Source organism: Melanotaenia boesemani, chromosome 17 (genome assembly GCF_017639745.1).
Source record: "Melanotaenia boesemani isolate fMelBoe1 chromosome 17, fMelBoe1.pri, whole genome shotgun sequence".
Lineage (NCBI taxonomy): Eukaryota > Metazoa > Chordata > Actinopteri > Atheriniformes > Melanotaeniidae > Melanotaenia > Melanotaenia boesemani.
The window spans coordinates 18,672,792-18,694,280 of record NC_055698.1 but is presented as its reverse complement, the minus strand read 5'-3'; the positions used below and the strand labels follow the sequence as shown (position 1 = coordinate 18,694,280).

The 21,489-nt window shown below is 35.8% G+C and overlaps 1 protein-coding gene across 1 annotated transcript in view; it reads left to right on the top strand.

Moving 5' to 3' along the window:
* Positions 1 to 21,489, top strand: part of LOC121657225 (CUB and sushi domain-containing protein 3-like) — a 364,605-nt gene that overhangs the window by 209,649 nt on the left and 133,467 nt on the right. Inside the window, exons 6-7 of the mRNA XM_042012632.1 lie at positions 5,400 to 5,512; positions 20,011 to 20,088. Of these exons, the coding sequence (XP_041868566.1) occupies positions 5,400 to 5,512; positions 20,011 to 20,088 (191 nt within the window). The remainder of the gene's footprint in view (positions 1 to 5,399; positions 5,513 to 20,010; positions 20,089 to 21,489) is intronic.

Sequence of the window (21,489 nt, the reverse complement as noted above, 5' to 3'; positions counted from 1 at the left end):
GCTCCACTCCGACTCAGACGCCAGCAAGGTGGAGGTGGGATACTGGTATGGGCTGGTATCATCAAAGATGAGCTTGTGGGACCTTTTCGGGTTGAGGATGGAGTCAAGCTCAACTCCCAGTCCTACTGCCAGTTTCTGGAAGACACCTTCTTCAAGCAGTGGTACAGGAAGAAGTCAGCATCATTCAAGAAAAACATGATTTTCATGCAGGACAATGCTCCATCACACGCATCCAAGTACTCCACTGCGTGGCTGGACAGAAAAGGTCTAAAAGAAGAAAAAATAATGACATGGCCTCCTTGTTCACCTGATCTTAACCCCATAGAGAACCTGTGGTCCCTCATCAAATGTGAGATCTACAGGGAGGGAAAACAGTACACCTCTCTGAACAGTGTCTGGGAGGCTGTGGTTGCTGCTGCACGCAATGTTGATCATGAACAGATCAAGACACTGACAGAATCTATGGATGGCAGGCTTTTGATTGTCCTCGTAAAGAAAGGTGGTTATATTGGTCACTGATTTGTTTTTGTTTTGTTTTTGAATGCCAGAAATGTATATTTGTAAATTTTGAGTTGTTATATTGGTTTCCCTGGTGAAAATAATAAGTGAAATGGGTATATATTTGGTTTTTGTTAAGTTACCTAATAATTATACACAGTAATAGTCACCTGCACACACAGATATCCTCCTAACATACTAAAACTAAAAAAGCCCCACTCCAACTTCCAAAAATATTCAGCTTTGATATTTATGAGTCTTTTGTGTTCATTGCAAACATAGTTGTTGTTCTATAATAAAATTAATCCTCAAAAATACAACTTGCCTAATAATTCTGCACACCCTGTCTTATATGTGTACTTCATGTATTCAGCATGGCTTTTTATATTAGTTAAAATGTTTTATTCATTCATTCAGTTTCTATACTGCTCATTCCAATCAGGGTCATGGGGAAGCTAGAGCCGATCCCAGCAATTTGTTGTCAAGAGGCATCCTGGACCGGTCGCCAGTCCATTGCAGGGTTAGCATAGAGAGACAAACAACCCCTCACACTCACATTTACTTCCAAGGAGAATTTAGAGTGACCAAACATGCCTGTCTTTGGACTGTGGGAGGAAACCCACGCATACATGGGGAGAATGCAAACTGCACAGAAAGGCCACTTTTCAAACCCCTCCCTATTCAGGGCTCGAACCAGTGACCTTCTTGTTGTAAGACCACCGTGCTAATATAGCCTATATATACAGTATATATATGATATGCATAAATTGCCCACACACAGATAAGCATAACACTGCTTTTGTTTTGTGTGATTATATTCCACATAAAGATGAATAATTAAAAAGCCAGCAAACAAAGTGATGCACCTCTGTCAGCCTCTGCCCCCAAACCCCACCCCCAGCCTCTACTGCTCTCTTCCTCAGTGTCAAAGCTTCATTGATCTTTTCCTCCTTTCACCTTTCTTCCACCCAATGGTTCTTTATTTCCTTCCTCCTCTTCCTCCTTTTTCATTCCACTGCTGCCAGTGGAAAAGCTGGTTTGTACTTTTTGTGGAGGGGTAGGATAGATGGGTGGATGGTAGACAGAGAGATGGAGGGGGGGATGCTCTTTTGGTCAAGTGTATTTAATCAATTATATTCTCTTGCTCCCTCTGGCAACACTCCACTTCATATTCTCACTACTGCACACTCTTTCTCTCTCTCACACACACACACACATCAATGTTCTTTTTCTTTGTGTTTTTTTTTTATTTTATTTTACATTTTACCTAAAATTAGTATACCCCAGAATAAACATAGGAAGCTTTTGTTTGTTTTTGCAAGAGAAAAATGTCATCAGAGCAAATAATTTGCCCCAACTAACAGTTTATCTCATTTTATATTACAGAGACATTTTACCATCAAGACAGCACAAACTTTTTTTTAATGTATAAGACATTAAAATTATAGATAAATGTTCAAAGTATTGCATGCCATATATCTTTCAGTCTTCATATCACAGAAATAACACGGCCCTTCTTCATGGTATTTTCACATAACATATTTTTTTTTACCACTTTTCCAGTCAGATGTTTGAACATGTTAGCGTTCCTTCGTAGGAAGCCTGTCTTTCACACCACTGTTGCTGTCAGTTCATGGAATGGGGCACCCTCTTAGTTCACGTCATTAAAAAAGAAAAAAAAAATCATTAGAGACCATCTGACTATGATCTATAATACCTCAGGGCTGCTCTAAAGTGCTTTTATAGCAGATATCCTGGGAGAACTCTTAACAGTCATGGACGGAAGCCATCAGCATAGATGAATGGTTTAATAATGCATTACAAATTGTCCACATGGGGAAGATCAGGTAGCTACTCTGACAATGTTTTTGGTTTGCTGGTGAGCTTTATATTTAATTTTCCATGTAAGTAGTTGGTAAACTGACACAGTCCTTTTTCATCTTTGATGTACATTCATGCATAGGATGCAGTATTGCATGTCAAATAAAGTTGTTGAGACAGAGAACGGTTGGAGAGATGATTCCAGCTGTTGAGGTACAGACTGATGACCTTTTAATTTGCAAGCTTGTTCTCCCATCCAATACTACTACTAAGAGATATTTCTATAATTATACCTTCATCTTGAAGGTTAGAGTTCTGGAGTGCTTGCTGAGCATGGAGTTAAATATTTAAATGTCACATCCATGAGCTCTCAGTATAGATTTACGATTTTACCCCTGTTTTAATATTGAAACTAATTGAATATGCATACAGTGTACTCTGGATAATGATGCCCTTGCAGGAAATATAAGAGGAGCTGTAAACATGAATAATACAGTGTAAAAGAGATTGCATATGTGAAAAGACAAAAAGAGTAGTGCTGGAGAAATTAAAGGACGGGCAGTAAAAGGTAATGAAAGTAAAAACGGGAATAAGGCAAGAGATTGTGTAAAAAAAAAAAAAAGGGCGAGGACAGCAAATGCCTCAAAAACATAGCCCAAGCTAAATTTTACATTTTACCACCACAGCAATTGTCTTGGGTGTGTACTTTCAGCTTGGTGACATTAAAATATGATGTAAGATGTTTAGCCCAAGTTATTCTTTGCAAGTGAGGCACTAAAATACATGCAATAGGGTGCATGTTCTAAGTCGAAGCTAAGCACAGACACAACATTAAAAAGCTAGCCTAAGCCATGGCGTGTATCCATGTTACATCTGTGCAAGTTTCCCTATGTTTTAAACACACACTGCTGGTGATTCACCAAAAAAAAAAAAAAAAAAAAAGAAACACATGAAGATATCAGAGAAGTGGGGCAAATAAAGAGACCATAGTCAACATTGGATTGACTTTTACTGGCTGGAAAGAACTAAGAGAAGAGACAGGATGCAGGACAGATGCCAAATTAACTGTTGTCAGGTGGCACCACAGTGTGAAAATGTGCAAAAGTTAAGTTGTGTGACTATAATATGTCTCAGTTCATTTAGGAAATTCAGGTTAACAAAACCCTGGACTCAGTCACTCATGTGAAGATCTAAGGTTGATCTTTTAGACCTAAGGTTGATCTTTTAGACCTAGAATATTTGGCATCTTTGCCACCCTGCTAATGTATATGTGTCTAATCAGATGCTTCCTTGATGGTGCTGCATTCCGAATGACAACATTTAAACTATTTTTAACATTAATAGCATTGCACATCATAAGAAGGACAATTGCAATACTTTAGATGTACTTGCCAAAATGTATCAGGAAAGGTTAATTTATTATGGGTACTGGTGCCTTAACAAAGTCCTTAAAGTAAATAGCAGCTGCTTTACCAGATAACAAGCATAGATCTAATAATTTATAATCAAGGATTTTCACCTCACCGCAATATTTGAAGTGTTGAATTTAATGTTTAGCATGGTTTGTGAACTACTACAGTAGATTTCTCAAAGAGAAGTCAACTTATGTTATTGATTTAAGATTCATAAGACACTGCTGATACATCATGACAAATACAATTACAAAAACATGTTAATATTGTAAAAAAATACTTTATTTTTTTCTTTGTGTATTCACTTGTATCCGCAGGTGTGGTACTGTGTTGTTGTGCTGGCATTTAAATCAGGCAGTTTGCATGTGGCTAACCATGTGTTTGTGACTAATCACAGACATCAAAGAGCCCTACTGATTTGTAGCACAAGGTGACCCCCTATCTGTTCACAAACACACAAGATCTAAAACACCCACCTGGCATTATTATTACTCCTGTCATTAGAGGGTACAGGTGTTGAAAACTATGCTATATACAACAGCAACATGATTTCTGTGGATGAGCATTCCTTTTTGGGCCTGCATGCGTTGATGGTAATAGATAACTACAGTTTATAGAAGGTGCTGAGGGAATGTGGAGAGGACAGTTCATGTCAAAACTGAAGTGAATGTTTTTGTCTGAAGTGTAACAGCCAAGGTGATACTACTAAAAGTGCAGCTATGAAAACGTAGAAAGAGGAAAAACAGCACCTGCTGCTTGACGCTACAAGATAAAAGAACCATACATCAAGGAACTGATGTGTAGAAGAGGGTTACTGCCAGCATAGACTGTATTTCAGCCGTATATGTTTGTTGTCACAGGATAACAAAAGTGTTTTATTCTCCAGGTATTGACCAGAAAGCAGTAGATTATTTTGGTTTTACCAGTAGTGACCTACCACTCTTGACCCTACCTGTTCATGAAAGTGCTGCAAATTGAATCCTTTCTGCTAGCCTTGGTACAGTTTTCTTAGCTACTAACTACAGATTCAGAAACTGAGTTTGGGATCACACTTTCTGAGTATCTCAACACCAGCATGGAACAATGAAAAAATAGCATTTCCTATTTTGTTAAGAGCAAACCAGATTCCCTTGAGAGGACAGCAAAATCTCAAATAACACCAATGGAGCTGCTAAAACAGACTGCTCGAATTGGCTTATGAAGAACTGACAGTACACCTAATTCAGTCTTCCCCATTACAGGTAGAACAGGCTTTGTGTTCAATTCATTTAAGACCCCTGCTGCACACACAAAGACTCACTTGAAAAACTTTAAGCATATCTTCCACCCTGTCATATACGCGACTGAGATACAAAGGTAACAATGGGCAAAAAAAAAAAAAAACTCCTTTTTACTTTCACTACAACAAAAGAAAGTTTGTACCTTGTTTGTTCTTTTACAGAATGATTACACAGTTTTAAGTTTTTTCGATATGAGTATTCGTGCAGGTAGCACAAGGCATGTGTGTCTTTAATGGTGCATTTTGAAGTTAAGACTGCGGTGAGGCAATACTTGGTCATTCTTTATATTTATTTTAAATGTCAGGTGGATGGAGGTTTTTGTGTGGGTACAAGGAGGTGTAAGTGTTTGTTCTGTTTCATAAACACATTCTTTCTTTTTGTCTCGCAGGTTGTCAGGCAGTAACGTCCCCTCTCCTATCGTTAGCAACAAAAACTGGCTCCGGCTGCATTTTGTGACTGATAACAACCATCGTTACCGAGGTTTCAGCGCACATTATCAAGGTAAGATGGGTAAGATGAGAGTACCTATGGAGATGATTCGTTAAATGTACACACATAAACATGCAAACACAAAACAGACTAAACATTTATGCTAAACAGCATTCTATATATTGTATATAAATCCTCTGCAATTATATATTTTAAATGATTTTTTTTAAAATTCAGCTTTTTTCTGTTTCACCGTTTCCTTTTCTTTTTCCAGCAGTTTCGCAGTGTTCTTTTTTGTTTCTCCCTGACAGTCAGCCCTCCTTCTAACTCTCTTTAATTACGCTTGTTGACCCCAATCGTCTTGTGTTTTCTACTACGCTTTCCTCCACTGTCTCCATCTTTCTGCCTCCCTTTCGTTCTCTCTCTGTTGTCTGTGTGGTTTGGCCTTTCTTTTTCTCCTGGGTAACTGCTCATACACAAACAGTTATTTTTCTTTGTTGCAAACCATAACTGGTGGAAAACAGTTGGAAATTCATTTGGCAGTATCCATGCCCCCTAACAGCGATAATGAGAGCTGAATTTGTGCTGCTCAGACAGGCGGGAAGAGACAGTGTTTTTATTTACACTTGACTTGTTTTTGTAACTCTTTTGCTTTCAGTTTTAGTCTCATATTGCCCCATAAGTCCATTCAGCTTCACAAGACACTTGGATTTTGGCATTGTTTTGGCCAGAGGCATGTGGTGGGCAGTCGGAAAACATTGTGTGATTAAAATCAGCGAGTGCTCTATGGCCTACTGATAGAGGGACAGTTCGACTAATAATCACCACCTTTCTGATTGTAGTCAAGATTTCTGGGAGTTATTTATAATTTAGCTGCAATATTTTCTATTAAACTTACTCAACCTGCCTGTCCTCAGGGTCAGCCCACTTGACCCACAGGTTATGAGTTGGCTTGGACCTGTGTTTAATTTTTTCTCCAGCACATTCAAGTTTGCTAGAGGTTATCAAAGTTCACATTCAAGAGATAGAAATAATTTATAAGACACAAACTGACATGAGTAACACCATGCAAACTGTTGATATGGCAGAAATATACACAAATGACCCACTATGTACTCCTGCTTATCCTCCTTATCTTCTTAACAGCATCTTATCATGAACAACAGGGTATTTTAGAGACACTGATGAACACTAATTAAGCTTCTTTCTCATCACATATTTGCTCATCTTGGAAGCTTATGACAATTTCTGAATGTCCTTGGACCAATGCTGGTCTCCTCAGATAGAAAAGTTATAGTCTTCTGCATAATGTTGACTGACATGAATATTTAGTATCTGAGAAATTGACTTTTGAAGTAGAAGTGAGCAAGTGTTGAGACTGGCATGAGTCAGTGTAACCCAGAAATGCTGTTAAAGGGCTGTAATCCAAAGGTTTCATTCACTCTGACATAGGCTACGTTCACACTCCAAAAAAATTGGACATTTTTGTCCATGTGTGACCCATATTGGATTTTTAAATGACAGTTTGAACAGCACAAATCTTTTTTTTTCCAAATCCCACTCAGGCCAGTGTCATATGTGGCACCAAATCATTTCTTTTTCAAAGCAACCTTAGTTTGGACGTTTACGTGAAGTAAGAAAGACTTAACAATTCTGTGCCAGAGGAGGCAGGATGCAGCAGCAATGGATGGAACATTATATCATCATTGTTTTCGGCTTCAATTGCACAATAACTGAAACACACATGCTAACATGTGTAGCATCCATATTTACCATATTAACTGTGCATGTGGTTCACTTCACAACCATGTGAACAACAAAATATCAGAACTGAGCATTAAGTCTTAAAGTATGATTAATTACATTGACCTTTATCTACCTCTACAGGTGTCGCCCGAATACATTTTGTAATAGTTGTTTTAGAACTACTGATGCACTCCAGATAGTAGTTTTTGCCTATTTAGCATGTTTTGTTTTGTTTTTTTTTTCTAAATTATATAAGTACCCAGTTAGAATACTGACAAATACTATTTAGAAGGAAAATATTTTTTTCAGGAGGTCATGAGTTCTTGTGGCATTTGCAGGATCTGTTCAATTAAACCAACTAAAGTAACTGAAAACATAATTACTTAAGTGGTAATTTAAAACTAACTGTGTGATTTTCCAGTCTGTGGGTATGACTGGCTTATTAAGTTGCAAATGAGTCCAGATGATACCTCACTGCTTGTTGCCTGAGTTTCAAAGAGGCCATTGGGAGGGCATCTGTGTGACTGTGTAGAATCAGTGTGACATGATGGAGCTGAATCCAGCTCAGAAACGTCAAGTTTCAGCTGTTTAATAAAGGTGACAATATATACTGAAAACAGCAAGAATGACAATAAATCCAGGGATCAAAGTTAACAAGCCAAACTAACTTCTAAAAATGAATCGATATTTCTTTGTTGATGATGTTTATTTTTATATGTGTGACATATATCAGCGCTTTTAGTGCCTTCATGTGGAGCTTTCATTCATTTTTTTTCTCATAACTACAAGTTTATGGGAGATGTTTCAAATAACAATATAACCATAAATAAAGTTGCACATGCAAACCAAAAGCTAAAGCAGCAAGTGGCTCTATTTACTCAGTTTTTAATAGTTCTCATCTGTATTTTCTTGAGTTTATGCCAGTTCGTCTATGTGAACACAAACTTTAGACAGTGAAAACCTTTCCCCCAACAAGCATCCAATATTAACGACCATGAGTTAAAACAGCTCTTTGCAAAGGAAAAACCTAGTGCCTGAATTTTGTTTCATAACCATAACTCACTACAAATAAAATTTTAGAGTTGAAAATGAACATAATTAATGATTTTAAAGTGTAAAGTTTTTCTATCCTCTTTATCTTTCTTGAAAACACCCCTCTTTTTAACCCCTCCTTCCTCCCTCCTCTTCCTCTCGTCTATCTTACTTCCCTGTCGTCTCCACCTGAAGCTATCCACACATTCTACATCCACTTCCTCACTTCCTTGACTGATTGACTGTCAACCTGACCCCCTCCACTTGATATTTATTCCTAATTGGTTTAATTGATCTTAATTAGTCTAAAAGGTTAATCAACATGTTAATGAGGGGTGTCACTTGATAAGTTAGTTGATCAATTAGAAGAGCTTTTAACAGGTCTATGATTGATAATCTATTTCCTGTCAGCTGTCAGTCAACTCCATTATTCAATTTACATATTAGCAGAAGGGCAGGGTGGGTGGTTCAAAAGGTCATATGATTGAAAATTTACGTATTATTATTAAATGAATTTAGTAGGTTCAAATAAAATAAAAACAAGTAGCACTATATAAAACACTACTTTGTCACTGCAGATGGCATGATATACTTACTTTTGTTATAACTTATTCAGTGTTCATCAACTCTAAATGATTAAAAACATCATTTATTTTAGAAAAATCATATGTTCTTCTGCTCAATCCATGAGTATAAATAGCGATGGTGGAACCATGGTGCAGGGTTAGTAAATTTTCATGGCAAATAGTGCATAAAAACAGTTCCAAATTTGTCTCTAAATGAACAAATCTGCTTTGGCAGGGTTAGTTGAGTTTATAAGACACTGCTATGAGACCACAGAGGGACACATTTGGCTTAAGGTGCTGCCAGACTGTTTTCCTTCTGTGTGCTTGTGTGTGTATTTGTGCATGTGTGTGTTTAAGTTTCAGTCTTTCTGGTCATAAAAATCTCCTCCTGCTGCCACTGCCCAAATGATGAAGTTTTGAATTAATAATAATGGCATAATGATTCAGATAAGTTTGGTGAGAAGGGGTGATGGGGAGGGCAAGGCAGAAAAAAAAAGAAAAGAAAGAAAAAAAAAAAAGGTAATTACAAAGGAACGCCAGAAGAAAGGGGCGAAGGGAGGACGTAAAACAGTGGGGAGGTTCAGAGAAATGATTAATGGAGCCAGAGAAGCAGAAAAAAGAGACTGATAGCCAGAGAGCGACGGGGGGTTTTAAAGAAACAAGTCATTTGGCAACACGGTATGGCTAAATGGCTAAAAAAAAAAAAAAAAAAAAAGGAGAAATCTCAATATCCTGCTGTCAAATATGGCTGCTGTTGTCCATTTTAAGGGGAGGAGGTTAAAGTCCAATACTTGTGTGCACACACTTGTCTGCTTGTGTGTGTGAGGATATATTCATATATTCTTGGACTCAGAAAAAGAGCCTGTTTATGAATTTGTCTTTTTTGTAAATAAAAGCCAGCAGCTTCTCTACATAGCAAACCCAATTCTACGAAATTAATTGTCCATTTAAATGCCTAATTAATGCTTCAAAATAATTCACACTGGCAGGGCTTTCAAAAACTGTCAAAGGCTTTATGTTGATAGACCTAAATTAAAGGAATTAGGCATTTCGATTCAAATATCTCCCCCTAAGGACAGCATGTTTTTGTGGAGGGGTTATATCCCTCCTATTTGAATCACATATTTATTCACAATAAACCTGGCAGCCCTTTAAGTATTAAGAAAATGAAGGAATATGGCAGGAAATGTTCACATTTAAAATGTATACATCATAAATAGTTTAAAATGAAAACTATTTTTTAAGCAGTAAATGTGTCACCATTACTGCAGCCAACTGTCTCCTCACAGCTACTGTATATATAATTCAGCAAGTAAGTGTCCATTACCATATTTAATTAAAGCTCCATATTTATGTAGCTATGTCAACATTTTTGAGTAGGAGTAAATGTTTTGTACCTGAGGACAAAAAGGAGAAATAAAAACACATTTACAGTAAATATTCATTTTAGCTTAATATAAAAACCCAATAAATGATTTCTGGGTGTGTTTAAAGACACTATAGGAATTTACTCCTATCTTTATAGGCCAAGATGAAATTAGTGTTAATGTAGTTTCCCACTGAGGAAGCTGCTGGAATGGCATCTTTGTACCCAGAATGTGTCATTTGGGAAAGGTAGAGCTCCATCAATAGTCTGGTGGCATACTAAATGTTCCACTTTTATACTTTTGGTCCCCCCCAATTGACTCTAAGATTTAACTCCATGTGGGGTTTCCAAAACATCATCAGTCACTTAAAATCTTTTTAACAGCCTTTTTGACTTATAGCTTGATAGAGTAACATTAACAACCCTCCATAGCTAATGTATTTTATTTGATCAGTAGCTTAAGATCTAAAGATATTAACGTAAATATTAAATTTAAAGAGAAAACAAACAAAATCATTTTGTAGGAGAAGATTATAAGAACATGTACTGCTTTCAATTCCCCTTAAGGCCATTGGATAATAATGGGGTCTGGAATCACAGTGATAAGTGTTTTTCTGTAAACAATATTTAGTATATTATGACTGTGGTTGAACAAGTTATCTTCCTGATTGAACTTTGTACATTTCGATCTACTATCTTTGTCAAAAAGACCCTTATTTCAAAGAAATAAGTTAAGTTGCCTTTTTAAATAAAAACAAATGTGACCATCGATGCTTGAAACCAATTAATCATGATATTGAATCCAGCTTAAGGTGCACTGGTCACAATAAATAAATAAATAAATAATAGCTAATTGTAATAAGTAATCATCATTTTCAGAAAAAGGCTTTCAGAAATTACTTTTCTGCAGGGAATCTAGTAAAGAAAGCTGTGGGTTCTTTTGCGCTAGTATGCCCCATGTGACTTTTGTCAGTCAGTTACATATTCTTTTAGGCAACTTTAAACTATAGTCATTAAATTAAATCAGAAGTATATGAATCACATGCAAACATTGGTGATCACTTGGTGGACTCTGGCATGAAAACATTATCCCTAATACAATAATTGAAAAAGTGGTGACTGTAAAACTTTTAATGCATCTTCACAACCCCCTGTACAATTATGTACAAATTAGAATTATACACATGTGGATAATCATCATCATTTCAAGCTGTGCATGATTACAGGGAGCCAAGAGAAAGCCTGTATTCAGTCCTTCATACAGCAGTGGTACAAGCAGATCCAAGTTACTCTTTTATTGTCAGAATGTGTGATGATATTAGCAACTCTGTCACTACAAAAACGAGCATTTCAAAGTCGTACACCAGAAATAGTTTATAAAAACGATGAAAAGGCAGAGTAAAATATAGCTAAGTATATACAGATATGTTTTTCGTTGCTTTTTTCTTTTGGCTGATTACATAATTAGTCATCTGTTTTTGCTTCAGAAATATAAATGTAGCATATAGTCACTGATATTTAAGTATATAACATGCCTTCTTGGGGGGGAAAGATAAAATAAAATAAAAACAAAACCCTGAAGACCCATATCCAGTTTACAATCAAAGTTTTATGTATTTTTCTTCCTCTAGCAGTTTCCAGTTAGTGACCACTGACCTGTTTAGCATCTACATTCTTATAGTTGTGTATGTCACCGTCTGCTCAGTTTTGTTTATTCATTGCAAACTAAGCATATCAACCAGTTAGCAACTCTGTCAGCAAGCTATTTAGTAAACTGAATGGCTGCCGAACGTTATATTAACCACACAAATGTTAGTCACAACACTGAACATTAATGTCTGGCTATAAGCCAAAGTAAGGATCAAAAGTCTATCTAATAATACTGAACAATTGTCTAAAAAGTCTAAATCTTTTCAATAGACTTAAAAGATAGAAAGTGTGATCAATACTATATACAAATAGGAGAGCAGCTCAGAATACGACGATGCAATTCATTTAGTCTTGTCTGAGTATCCATATTACACCATCATTCCTTCTTTTCATACATCATGGAAATGCTTCTTAAAAATAACAAAGTAGAGACCAAATTGCAAAAGGACAACAAAAGCAGTAATGGCAGGGAATTTTCAGACCAAATCCATCCAGGCTAATGACTGCATCTGCCCCAGATGTGACACTATTTCCCAAATGAAATCTGATTAAACACTAACAGATGTATAAAAATTGCCTTAAGATCTCTGACTTCCTCACTAGTAGTTTCCACTACAGTAGGTTTCAGAAGGATGACATTTCCCCATGATGACACTGTTTTACACTTAATATCAATTGACACCTTACACTCAACTCTGACCAGGAGTCCAGAAAGTTTCGCCTCATTAGGACCAAGATTTGCTCTCCAAAAGGTCTAAATGTCAGTGATAAAAATCAGACATTACTTAACAAGAACAATAACACACATGCAAACATACATAAGCTGACAGTCAGTCTCAAGACAAAAACAGCACCATGCAAATTATACGATATATTATTCTAATACACCAATATAGATTATTAAGTAAGGGCACTTTATATGGAGTCAAAATATTATAAATAACAACGGCAAGAAGGAATGAAGTATTAAGGGTCAGTGTCCCCTTAACTCTCCTATTTTCTCCTATTTGGATCCAGGTGGTGATCCGGATCACCCCCAAAATCTAATCAGTTCTTCCATATTCCTTTTCGGAGATTTCCTGAAGATTTCATCAAAATCTGTCCTTAACTTTCTGAGTTATGGTAAATGGTTCTGTTCTTATATAGCACTTTTCTAGTCATATTGACAACTCAAAGCATGTTTATACTGCATGTCACATTCACACACACACACACACACACACACACACACACACACACACACACACACACACACACACACTCATACACTGCTTCTATTCTTATAAACCAAGTGCTTTCTACTATCACACATATTCATACTCTAATTGACACACTGGCAACGTGGAGTTCAGTGTCTTGCCCAAGGACACTTCGACATGGAGTTAGGGGAAGCTTGGAATCAATCCACTGACTTTCCAGTTGGTGGATGACTGCTCTTTCTCCTAAGCTACAGCCGTTGTGTTGCTAAAAGACAGAGAGACATACAATGCCGAAAAAATAACTTCCACTTTGGCGGAGGTAATAATTCCAAATAAGTAAAAAAAAAAAAAAAAAAAAGAAATTCTGGTTCTTATTGCAATATAGGCTTGAGGAGACCCTCAAGACCTTTTCTCCAAATATTGATTGGGCTGTAAAAGTAGAGTGAGAGCTTTTACTTTTACAGCCCAATCAATATTTGGAAAAAAGAAAATATATGTATATATATATATATATATATATATATATATATATATATTTTTTTTTTTTTTTTTTTTTTTTTTTTTTATTTATTTATTTATTTTTTCCAAATATTGATTGGGCTGTAAAAGTAGAGTGAGAGCTTTTACTTTTACAGCCCAATCAATATTTGGAAAAAAGAATATATATATATATATATATATATATATATATATATATATATATATATATATTTTATTTTTTATTTATTTATTTATTTTTTCCAAATATTGATTGGGCTGTAAAAGTAGAGCGAGAGCTTCCAGGGTCTCTTCAAGCCTTTTACAGTTTTTACTTTGTGTCTTCTAAAACCAGATTAGAGTAACAGTTAAAGAGAAGCATACTGTACTGGCAGGTCAAGTTCTTTAGGTGGCAAATTCCATTTACTCAAAGACAAAGGAGGTTATATGACCACCTCCTTAAACAACTTGCAGGGTCTTTCTTTTAGTTACTAAAACTATTTCATTTGGTTTGGTATTACATCAAAAACTATTAAAGTTTGTAGTTTGTAGGAAACTTCGATCTGGAGTTTTTAAAATGACTGGGCTTCATGTGATGGAAACATGTCCAAGATAAAACAGTGAAAGCAGTTGAACTCACTGCTCTCTGTGACCTTCTGTGTGTTTGAATTCTAGATAGCACCTCTAAATCAATAGACTGTTTCTGCATTTAAAATTTTGAATGTTTAAAAAGCATCTTTCCTCCTACATCAGCATATTGAAAATGTCACAACACTCTCCTGTTCATATATATATATATATATATATATATATATATTTTTTTTTTTTTTTTTTTTTTTTTTTTTATTTTTATTTTTTTTTTTTTTCCAAATATTGATTGGGCTGTAAAAGTAGAGTGAGAGCTTTTACTTTTACAGCCCAATCAATATTTGGAAAAAAGAATATATATATATATATATATATATATATATATATATATATATATATATATATATATATATATATATATATATATATATATATTTTATTTTTTATTTATTTATTTATTTTTTCCAAATATTGATTGGGCTGTAAAAGTAGAGCGAGAGCTTCCAGGGTCTCTTCAAGCCTTTTACAGTTTTTACTTTGTGTCTTCTAAAACCAGATTAGAGTAACAGTTAAAGAGAAGCATACTGTACTGGCAGGTCAAGTTCTTTAGGTGGCAAATTCCATTTACTCAAAGACAAAGGAGGTTATATGACCACCTCCTTAAACAACTTGCAGGGTCTTTCTTTTAGTTACTAAAACTATTTCATTTGGTTTGGTATTACATCAAAAACTATTAAAGTTTGTAGTTTGTAGGAAACTTCGATCTGGAGTTTTTAAAATGACTGGGCTTCATGTGATGGAAACATGTCCAAGATAAAACAGTGAAAGCAGTTGAACTCACTGCTCTCTGTGACCTTCTGTGTGTTTGAATTCTAGATAGCACCTCTAAATCAATAGACTGTTTCTGCATTTAAAATTTTGAATGTTTAAAAAGCATCTTTCCTCCTACATCAGCATATTGAAAATGTCACAACACTCTCCTGTTCAGTAGCATCTTGACTGACCTCAAATTGTGCCAGTTTTTAAAACGAGCAAAACACATAAAGCAAGAGCAGTGCAATGAGAGGTTTTCTCTCAAAATGTGAATGGGAAAAAAAATTCAGTTCAGGATATTTGCAACAGCTTACTCATTGTATGCGTTTATTTGTACTGAACTGTACACTCAGCCTGTCTGCCCCCTTGTGGCCATAAAAGTAATATAATGACTGTTAACCATTCTTACTTATTGTTTGTGGCTTTATATTTAATTCTCTTTCTACTAATTCACACCCAATGCAAAAGAAAAACAACAACAAAAAAAAAAAACGTTACATGGATTGCATATTCTATCCACATTTGGCCCTCTATGGTACTGTTTTAATGTCCAACCCTCAAAACCTGGCTCATGTTCATGTATTTGTATCTGTGTATGTTCTATCTATAAACATGATCTGTGTTTTTATGTACACAGAGGGATTTTTCACCCATGAGTTCAGTGTTGTTCATCTTCTGCTCTGAATTTGTCTCTTTACATTTGAAGTTGGGCTTTTATGAACACATGTGTCCGTTTTGGGGTGATAAATGTATTTGTTGTTTGTTGATGTGATGTGACAGTGTGTGTGTATAGTTTTCTTCCTGTCTTCTTGATTCTGGTGCGTTTTTATGTGTGCCTCCATGTCTGTGTCAGGTATGAACAATCTGTTTCCTTCCCTGTGGCAGAACCTACCAATCATATCCCTCCATCATCTCTCTTCATTACGTATTCATGAGTTTCTGTGTCTGCAGGGCTGTGATTGGCCCTTAATGAACAGCTGACGGCATTATCAGTCAGCCAGTGCTGTGGCAACAAATAAGTCAGTCAGCACAAAAGAAACACCAGTCAACCATGGGTATGGAAACATAATTTAACTCGAGCAGTGAGACAGTATAACCCTCAGGAAGGCTGATATATTGAATATTGTCAGCTACATGGTGCTTCATTCTATGACCCTCATAATGTCTCAAACCCATTCATGATCAAGTGCACACATCTCAAAATGCTAAGTGGTGGATAATTGCCACCAGAGAAAAAGAGAGCATTTAGCTCATGTGGAATATACAATTTTGTTTTTGTGTAAATAAATCCCCAGGCCCTTTTCCTTGTCAACCTTAGCTTAAGACTCATTAGTCAAACTGAGTAGAGATACTGCAAGCTTCAGGGGGATCATAAGAGCTCATAAATCTATGAACTGCCCCTTTTCATCTTCAATAATTGTGGGAGCTTGCATTTTACCAGTACCAGCTTTCATTATTTACTTGGTGTTCTGCTTTTGCTTTATGGAAAGTGCCGTTAGCACAAAGATTATTACCGTAAGTGTATTGGAGGATGAACAAGGTTGAATTAATTCAGGTATTTTGCATATGCCCATTGTGGTGAGGCTGAATGATTGCTGCATTTCAACCTCTTTTGCAGCATCAACTGTTTTATCCTAATGTTGTGATTATTTAGCACTTTTTTATCTACATGAGATTATTGCTATATCTTTGACCTTAACCAGTTGATTCTGTTATTACTTTATGATGGGCTGGACTCTCCCACATGCATAAAGAAGACAGATATTACTATATGTGCCAATTATCTCTCAGCCCTCAGTCTAGACCACTTTCCATTTTCTTGAAAACAAATATTTTACAAATATTTCACATTAAGATCCCCAACTAAGGGCATTTAGTCCAAAAGCTATTTGTTTTACTGATTGTTTTTGTCCTTAGAGAAAGTTTTGCTGCTCCGCTACCATTCTCACGAAATATGAAATCCAGATGGTATTGTGTGTAACAATTCAGTATGAGTGAAATAAGCCTGTCACTGATTTGGATCACGCCATGGGTGGCAATGTAGCTGTTACTTTTCATAATAAATTCTGGTTTGCACTAAAAGTATAGATATTATTTAATGTTTTCGAAGTTGTCATCGGGCACCAGGGTAGTGGAATAAGTTGCAGTTGGCTTAAATTTATTTGAACCATTTTTCAATTCAGTATCAGATTTTTCCCCAGTGACTGTATCTCAACTCTTTGTTATCCTCTTACTAAACATAGTTTTGTCAAATGTTCTTTTTTTCTTTTTTTAAACTGCAGAAATATGGTTTACTTAAATGCATCTGCCCTTCCATCTGTTGTTTGCAGTGGAACTGCAGCATGTAGGCTAGAATATTAAGAAGGGCCCATTTAACTTTGATGCATATTCACATAGGACAGGTTTTATGATGCATATTAACAGAGCTTGATGCAGCAAACAAAAATAAACAACTTTAAACTGTTTGACTCATCATATACATATATATATATATATATATATATATATATATATATATATATATATATATATATATATATAGGCAGCAGTTACTTCATCAGTTATCAGCCCTGTTTTCTCATTTATAGCTATGACACTTGTGTTGGAAATGATAAAATTCATTCTTTGTTTAGGTGGATTGCTGTTAAGAAGTTTTTTCTTTACTTTCTGTTTTGCCATCAGCGTCTGGAGTGAACATTTTAATTCGAGAGTTTAATAACAGAGTTATTTTAAAATGTGGGGAACTACCCTGGTTAATGATTTGTTTGAATAAAACTTCTTTCCTAGATTAAAAATATGTGTATTGACAGCACATGCTTATACACACACAACATAAAGCTGAGCTTGTAAATGTATATGGAAAGATCTTTTAACATAAGGTTAAGGGAAAAATGTTTTTTTAAAAAAAGAAAAAGCTAAATAATTACAACTAGATATGAAAAAGCTTTTAGAGTTTTATGGGACCCAAGGCAAAAACTGAAAGTGGGTCCCTCTAACCAGCATTTATTACCTTTATACTCATAACAGTAACAGGTAAATCCTAAGGCTTTGGTATTATAACATTAAATACAAATACAACTTTTAAGTATTCTTTCGTATGTCTTTTGCTTTTCTTCTACTTATTCTTACTTTATTATTTGCAATGTCCATGTCATTATACAGGGGTGAGATGATTTATCATGGTTCCAGTACAGGAGATTAAACTACTGTGTGCTGAAGCTTGTGTAGGATTACATTTACAGCATAATACAGCATATAAATAAATCATTTTCAGCACAGAGCACATATGGGGAAAATGAGATATAAACACTACTTGCAAACAACAACCAATAACTTTCATCCATACACGAGCAGCACATGGGGTGGGTCCCCTTTAGAGTCCAGTTCCTACTTTAGTTGCAAACTCTGCACATTGTAACTTCTCTGTAGTGATTCAAAGCTGGTCAGCCCTTCTGGGGCCCCCTTCTGGCCGGAGGCCCCAAGCATTTGCCCATCTTGCCAGTTACAAAGCAGTTCTTATGTGAGTCCCTAGTGCTCACAAAAAGATTCAACATAAAATATATGTATTAATTCCTTTTTTTTTTTCTGTGGCTGATTAAAACTGTTTTTTTTTAATATCCAAATTACATTTTTACTGTCAAGTATGTTATTGAAGCCATAATCAATAATAAAGTAATAACATCAAGGTTCAGTTTAATCAACGATTCAAGTGTCACATGCAGTGATGTTTTTAACATGATGAACAGTGGAACTCAATAAATTTACTGTCTGATCTAATGTTCACTTCTGTCACAATGTTTTTAATACATGTTGAAGTCCAGCAGGCAGCATTTACTCAGCTATTCATTATTATTTATTTTTAGTCAATAAAAAAACTGTAAATTGGGGATTTCTGTATCTGGCCCTTGTATTTTCACACACTCACTAATGAACCTTTTCTAATTGTTATGCTGCAAGTTCCCACATTAATGTTCAAAGGAAGCTCATGTTGACTTGGCCACTTCAGATTAAATTAATTGTTAGCACATTAATTGACATGCTAATTTGTCAACATGGTGAGTAGCACCACTAGCATATGTGCTTTTATGTGGGCGCAGCATTAGGATAATTGTTTGCATAATATACACATGATGTAAATCATCCATGTCAAGCAGAATACTTTTGATGCATGTGCGTAGATGTGGCCACTGTATAACATTAGGATAATTGAAGCACATTAACTCTTCTGCCATTTGTCAGCATTCAATGGAATAGTCAGGTCATTATGATAGCGACGTCTGTCACACATTCATTAAAGTGATTTGTCACTGTAGTTTGTCATTAAGGGTGAGATTTCATTGTGTTTTCATTACTAATATTGGTTATATATTCATTTATAAGGCAGAGCAGAAAAAGACAATCTTGAAGAAGTGAAATCACACTCACCTCAGGTGTTTTTATTCCAAGTGCATCAGTGCCGATATTGCCTATCTGTATTTAGAGCCACACCTGCTGAGCTACATGAACATCTGGGCTCAGCATTGAGTGTTAACATAGCCCAGCCTCCATCACGATGAAATGATGTCACCGGTGTCGGAAAACAAAGCTCAAGCAGTCACAGATTACTCCTCTTGTCTATGATTTATTCCGTCCAGCCAGTTATTTCCAAACGTTTCATTATCCGAAGGCTTTGATTACAGTGCAGCATCATAGTAATTTTGATTAAGGTTGCAATTTTCTCAATCCGCTTTTGTTCAAAATATGATGGAGCTTCCAGCAGAACATCCCAGCATTTTACACATTTTGCATAAGTGTGATAAAAGTGACAGAAAGAGAAATATTGTCACGATCAACAATTCTCCTCCTGAAATATTTTTTTCCAACGTTCTTCCTTCTCAATGCCTCTTTCCTAGTTTGTCTTTTTGACCCTCCTGCTGTTTCACCATTTTAAAATTTATTTTGCCTTTGTGACTTTCTTTTTCGCTTTGCTCTTCTCTCTCTCAGCATTGTGAGGGAGAAGAAGTTGCCATAAGAAAAACAAAACAAAACAAAAAAAAAAGATAAAAACCCTTTGCTAGGTCTAATTTTTTTCCACTTTATCCAATCTGTTATCTGATTTTCCTTCTCTGTTCTGTATTCTGTTCTCTTCTGCAGTGAAGCGATCAGTAGATTTTAAATCGCGGGGCGTTAAATTATTCCCTGGCAAAGACTCCGGCAACAAGTTTTCAATATGTGAGTTTACATCTCAATGTTCCTTTGGCTAATGAACTAACATGTAATGGCTTGGTTTGGCAAGGACTTTGTTTTTAAGTTTTAAGTTGTTTTCTTTGTTTTCTTTTTTTTTTAAAAAAAGGCTTTCATTTTCAACACTTTTGTGCCTTTTATAAGGAACAATCCAAAACCAGAATATGAAACCTTTCGCTGAAAAATGACACATAATGCTAAAATATATGACTCACATATTTAAATGACATAATTCAGACACAAATGTGTTGAAAGCATCAAGGCCTTTGCACAAAGACTGCTTTTGCATTCTGCATGGCTGCTGTGTGTTTTTCTCTGGTTTGACTTTCTGTGAATGTATGTTCAGGTCACGGTGTCTTGCCTCTTCATTGTTTGCATTGATATATTTAATCATGGCTTGCTCTGATAAGCTTAATCACAGTTTGTTTTGGCTCGCTGTAGGCCTGATCAGGGAATGTGAATCAACTGTTGTACTATTGTTTATCAGTCACTTTTCTGTTCCTCTTTCCTTATCCTCATTCCCCTCTTCTCTTCTCTTCTCTTCTCTTCTCTTCTCTTCATATTTATGCACCTTCATACTCAGGCCACTAAGGTCATTAAAGCAATTTTCGAGTTTATCAAAACATACCCTCAACCATTTGATTACAGAAGAGAATGTAATGTACTGTATTTCTGTATGTATGGTGATCTGTAACCGCTCTTAGTCTGCAGCTTATTATAAAACTATTTCGGATTTGGTTTTCCAATCATGCTATCTAAATTGAAAGACGTGCAACCTCAATAAATTCTTTTGCTGCTCTCCTGTTGGAGCTGCTGCAGATGCAACTGCTTGTGAAATACCTATAAGCCCCTCTGGGAACAAGCTCTTACATTAGGCACCCTGAAGGGTAATAGTATGAGTGCTAATGGGTCCCCTGTCATCTGATGCACTATAGTAGAAAAATGGCCATGTGGATATTATTTAATTTGACTCAGCCTTTTTCAACATTCTGACTTTGGAAGGGCATGCATAGAAAGCATGAAAAATTTCCAAGAGTTGCAGCTTTGTCAGGAAAGTTTTCCCTTTTAAAGCTGTTAGCGCCTGAAAGATTTATTTCAAATGCAGTTCTCCATTACTTTTACATTTCCCTACATCTTTGTTACAGTGCTTCTACTCTTTTTTTCTACTTTTTTCATTTACACAGCCATACCGCACACATTATACTCCTCTATGAAGGTCAGGTGTATAATAGTGATTATATATTGATGTCATTCTGTGTTTTCCACATATCACAAACAATGGAGCACACACTGAAGTGGCGATTACACTTATGAAGTGGCTGCAGTAAATGTGTAATGTGTCTGATACATTAGCCTTTCACTGTAATCAGGCTCGAACAACCATGAGAG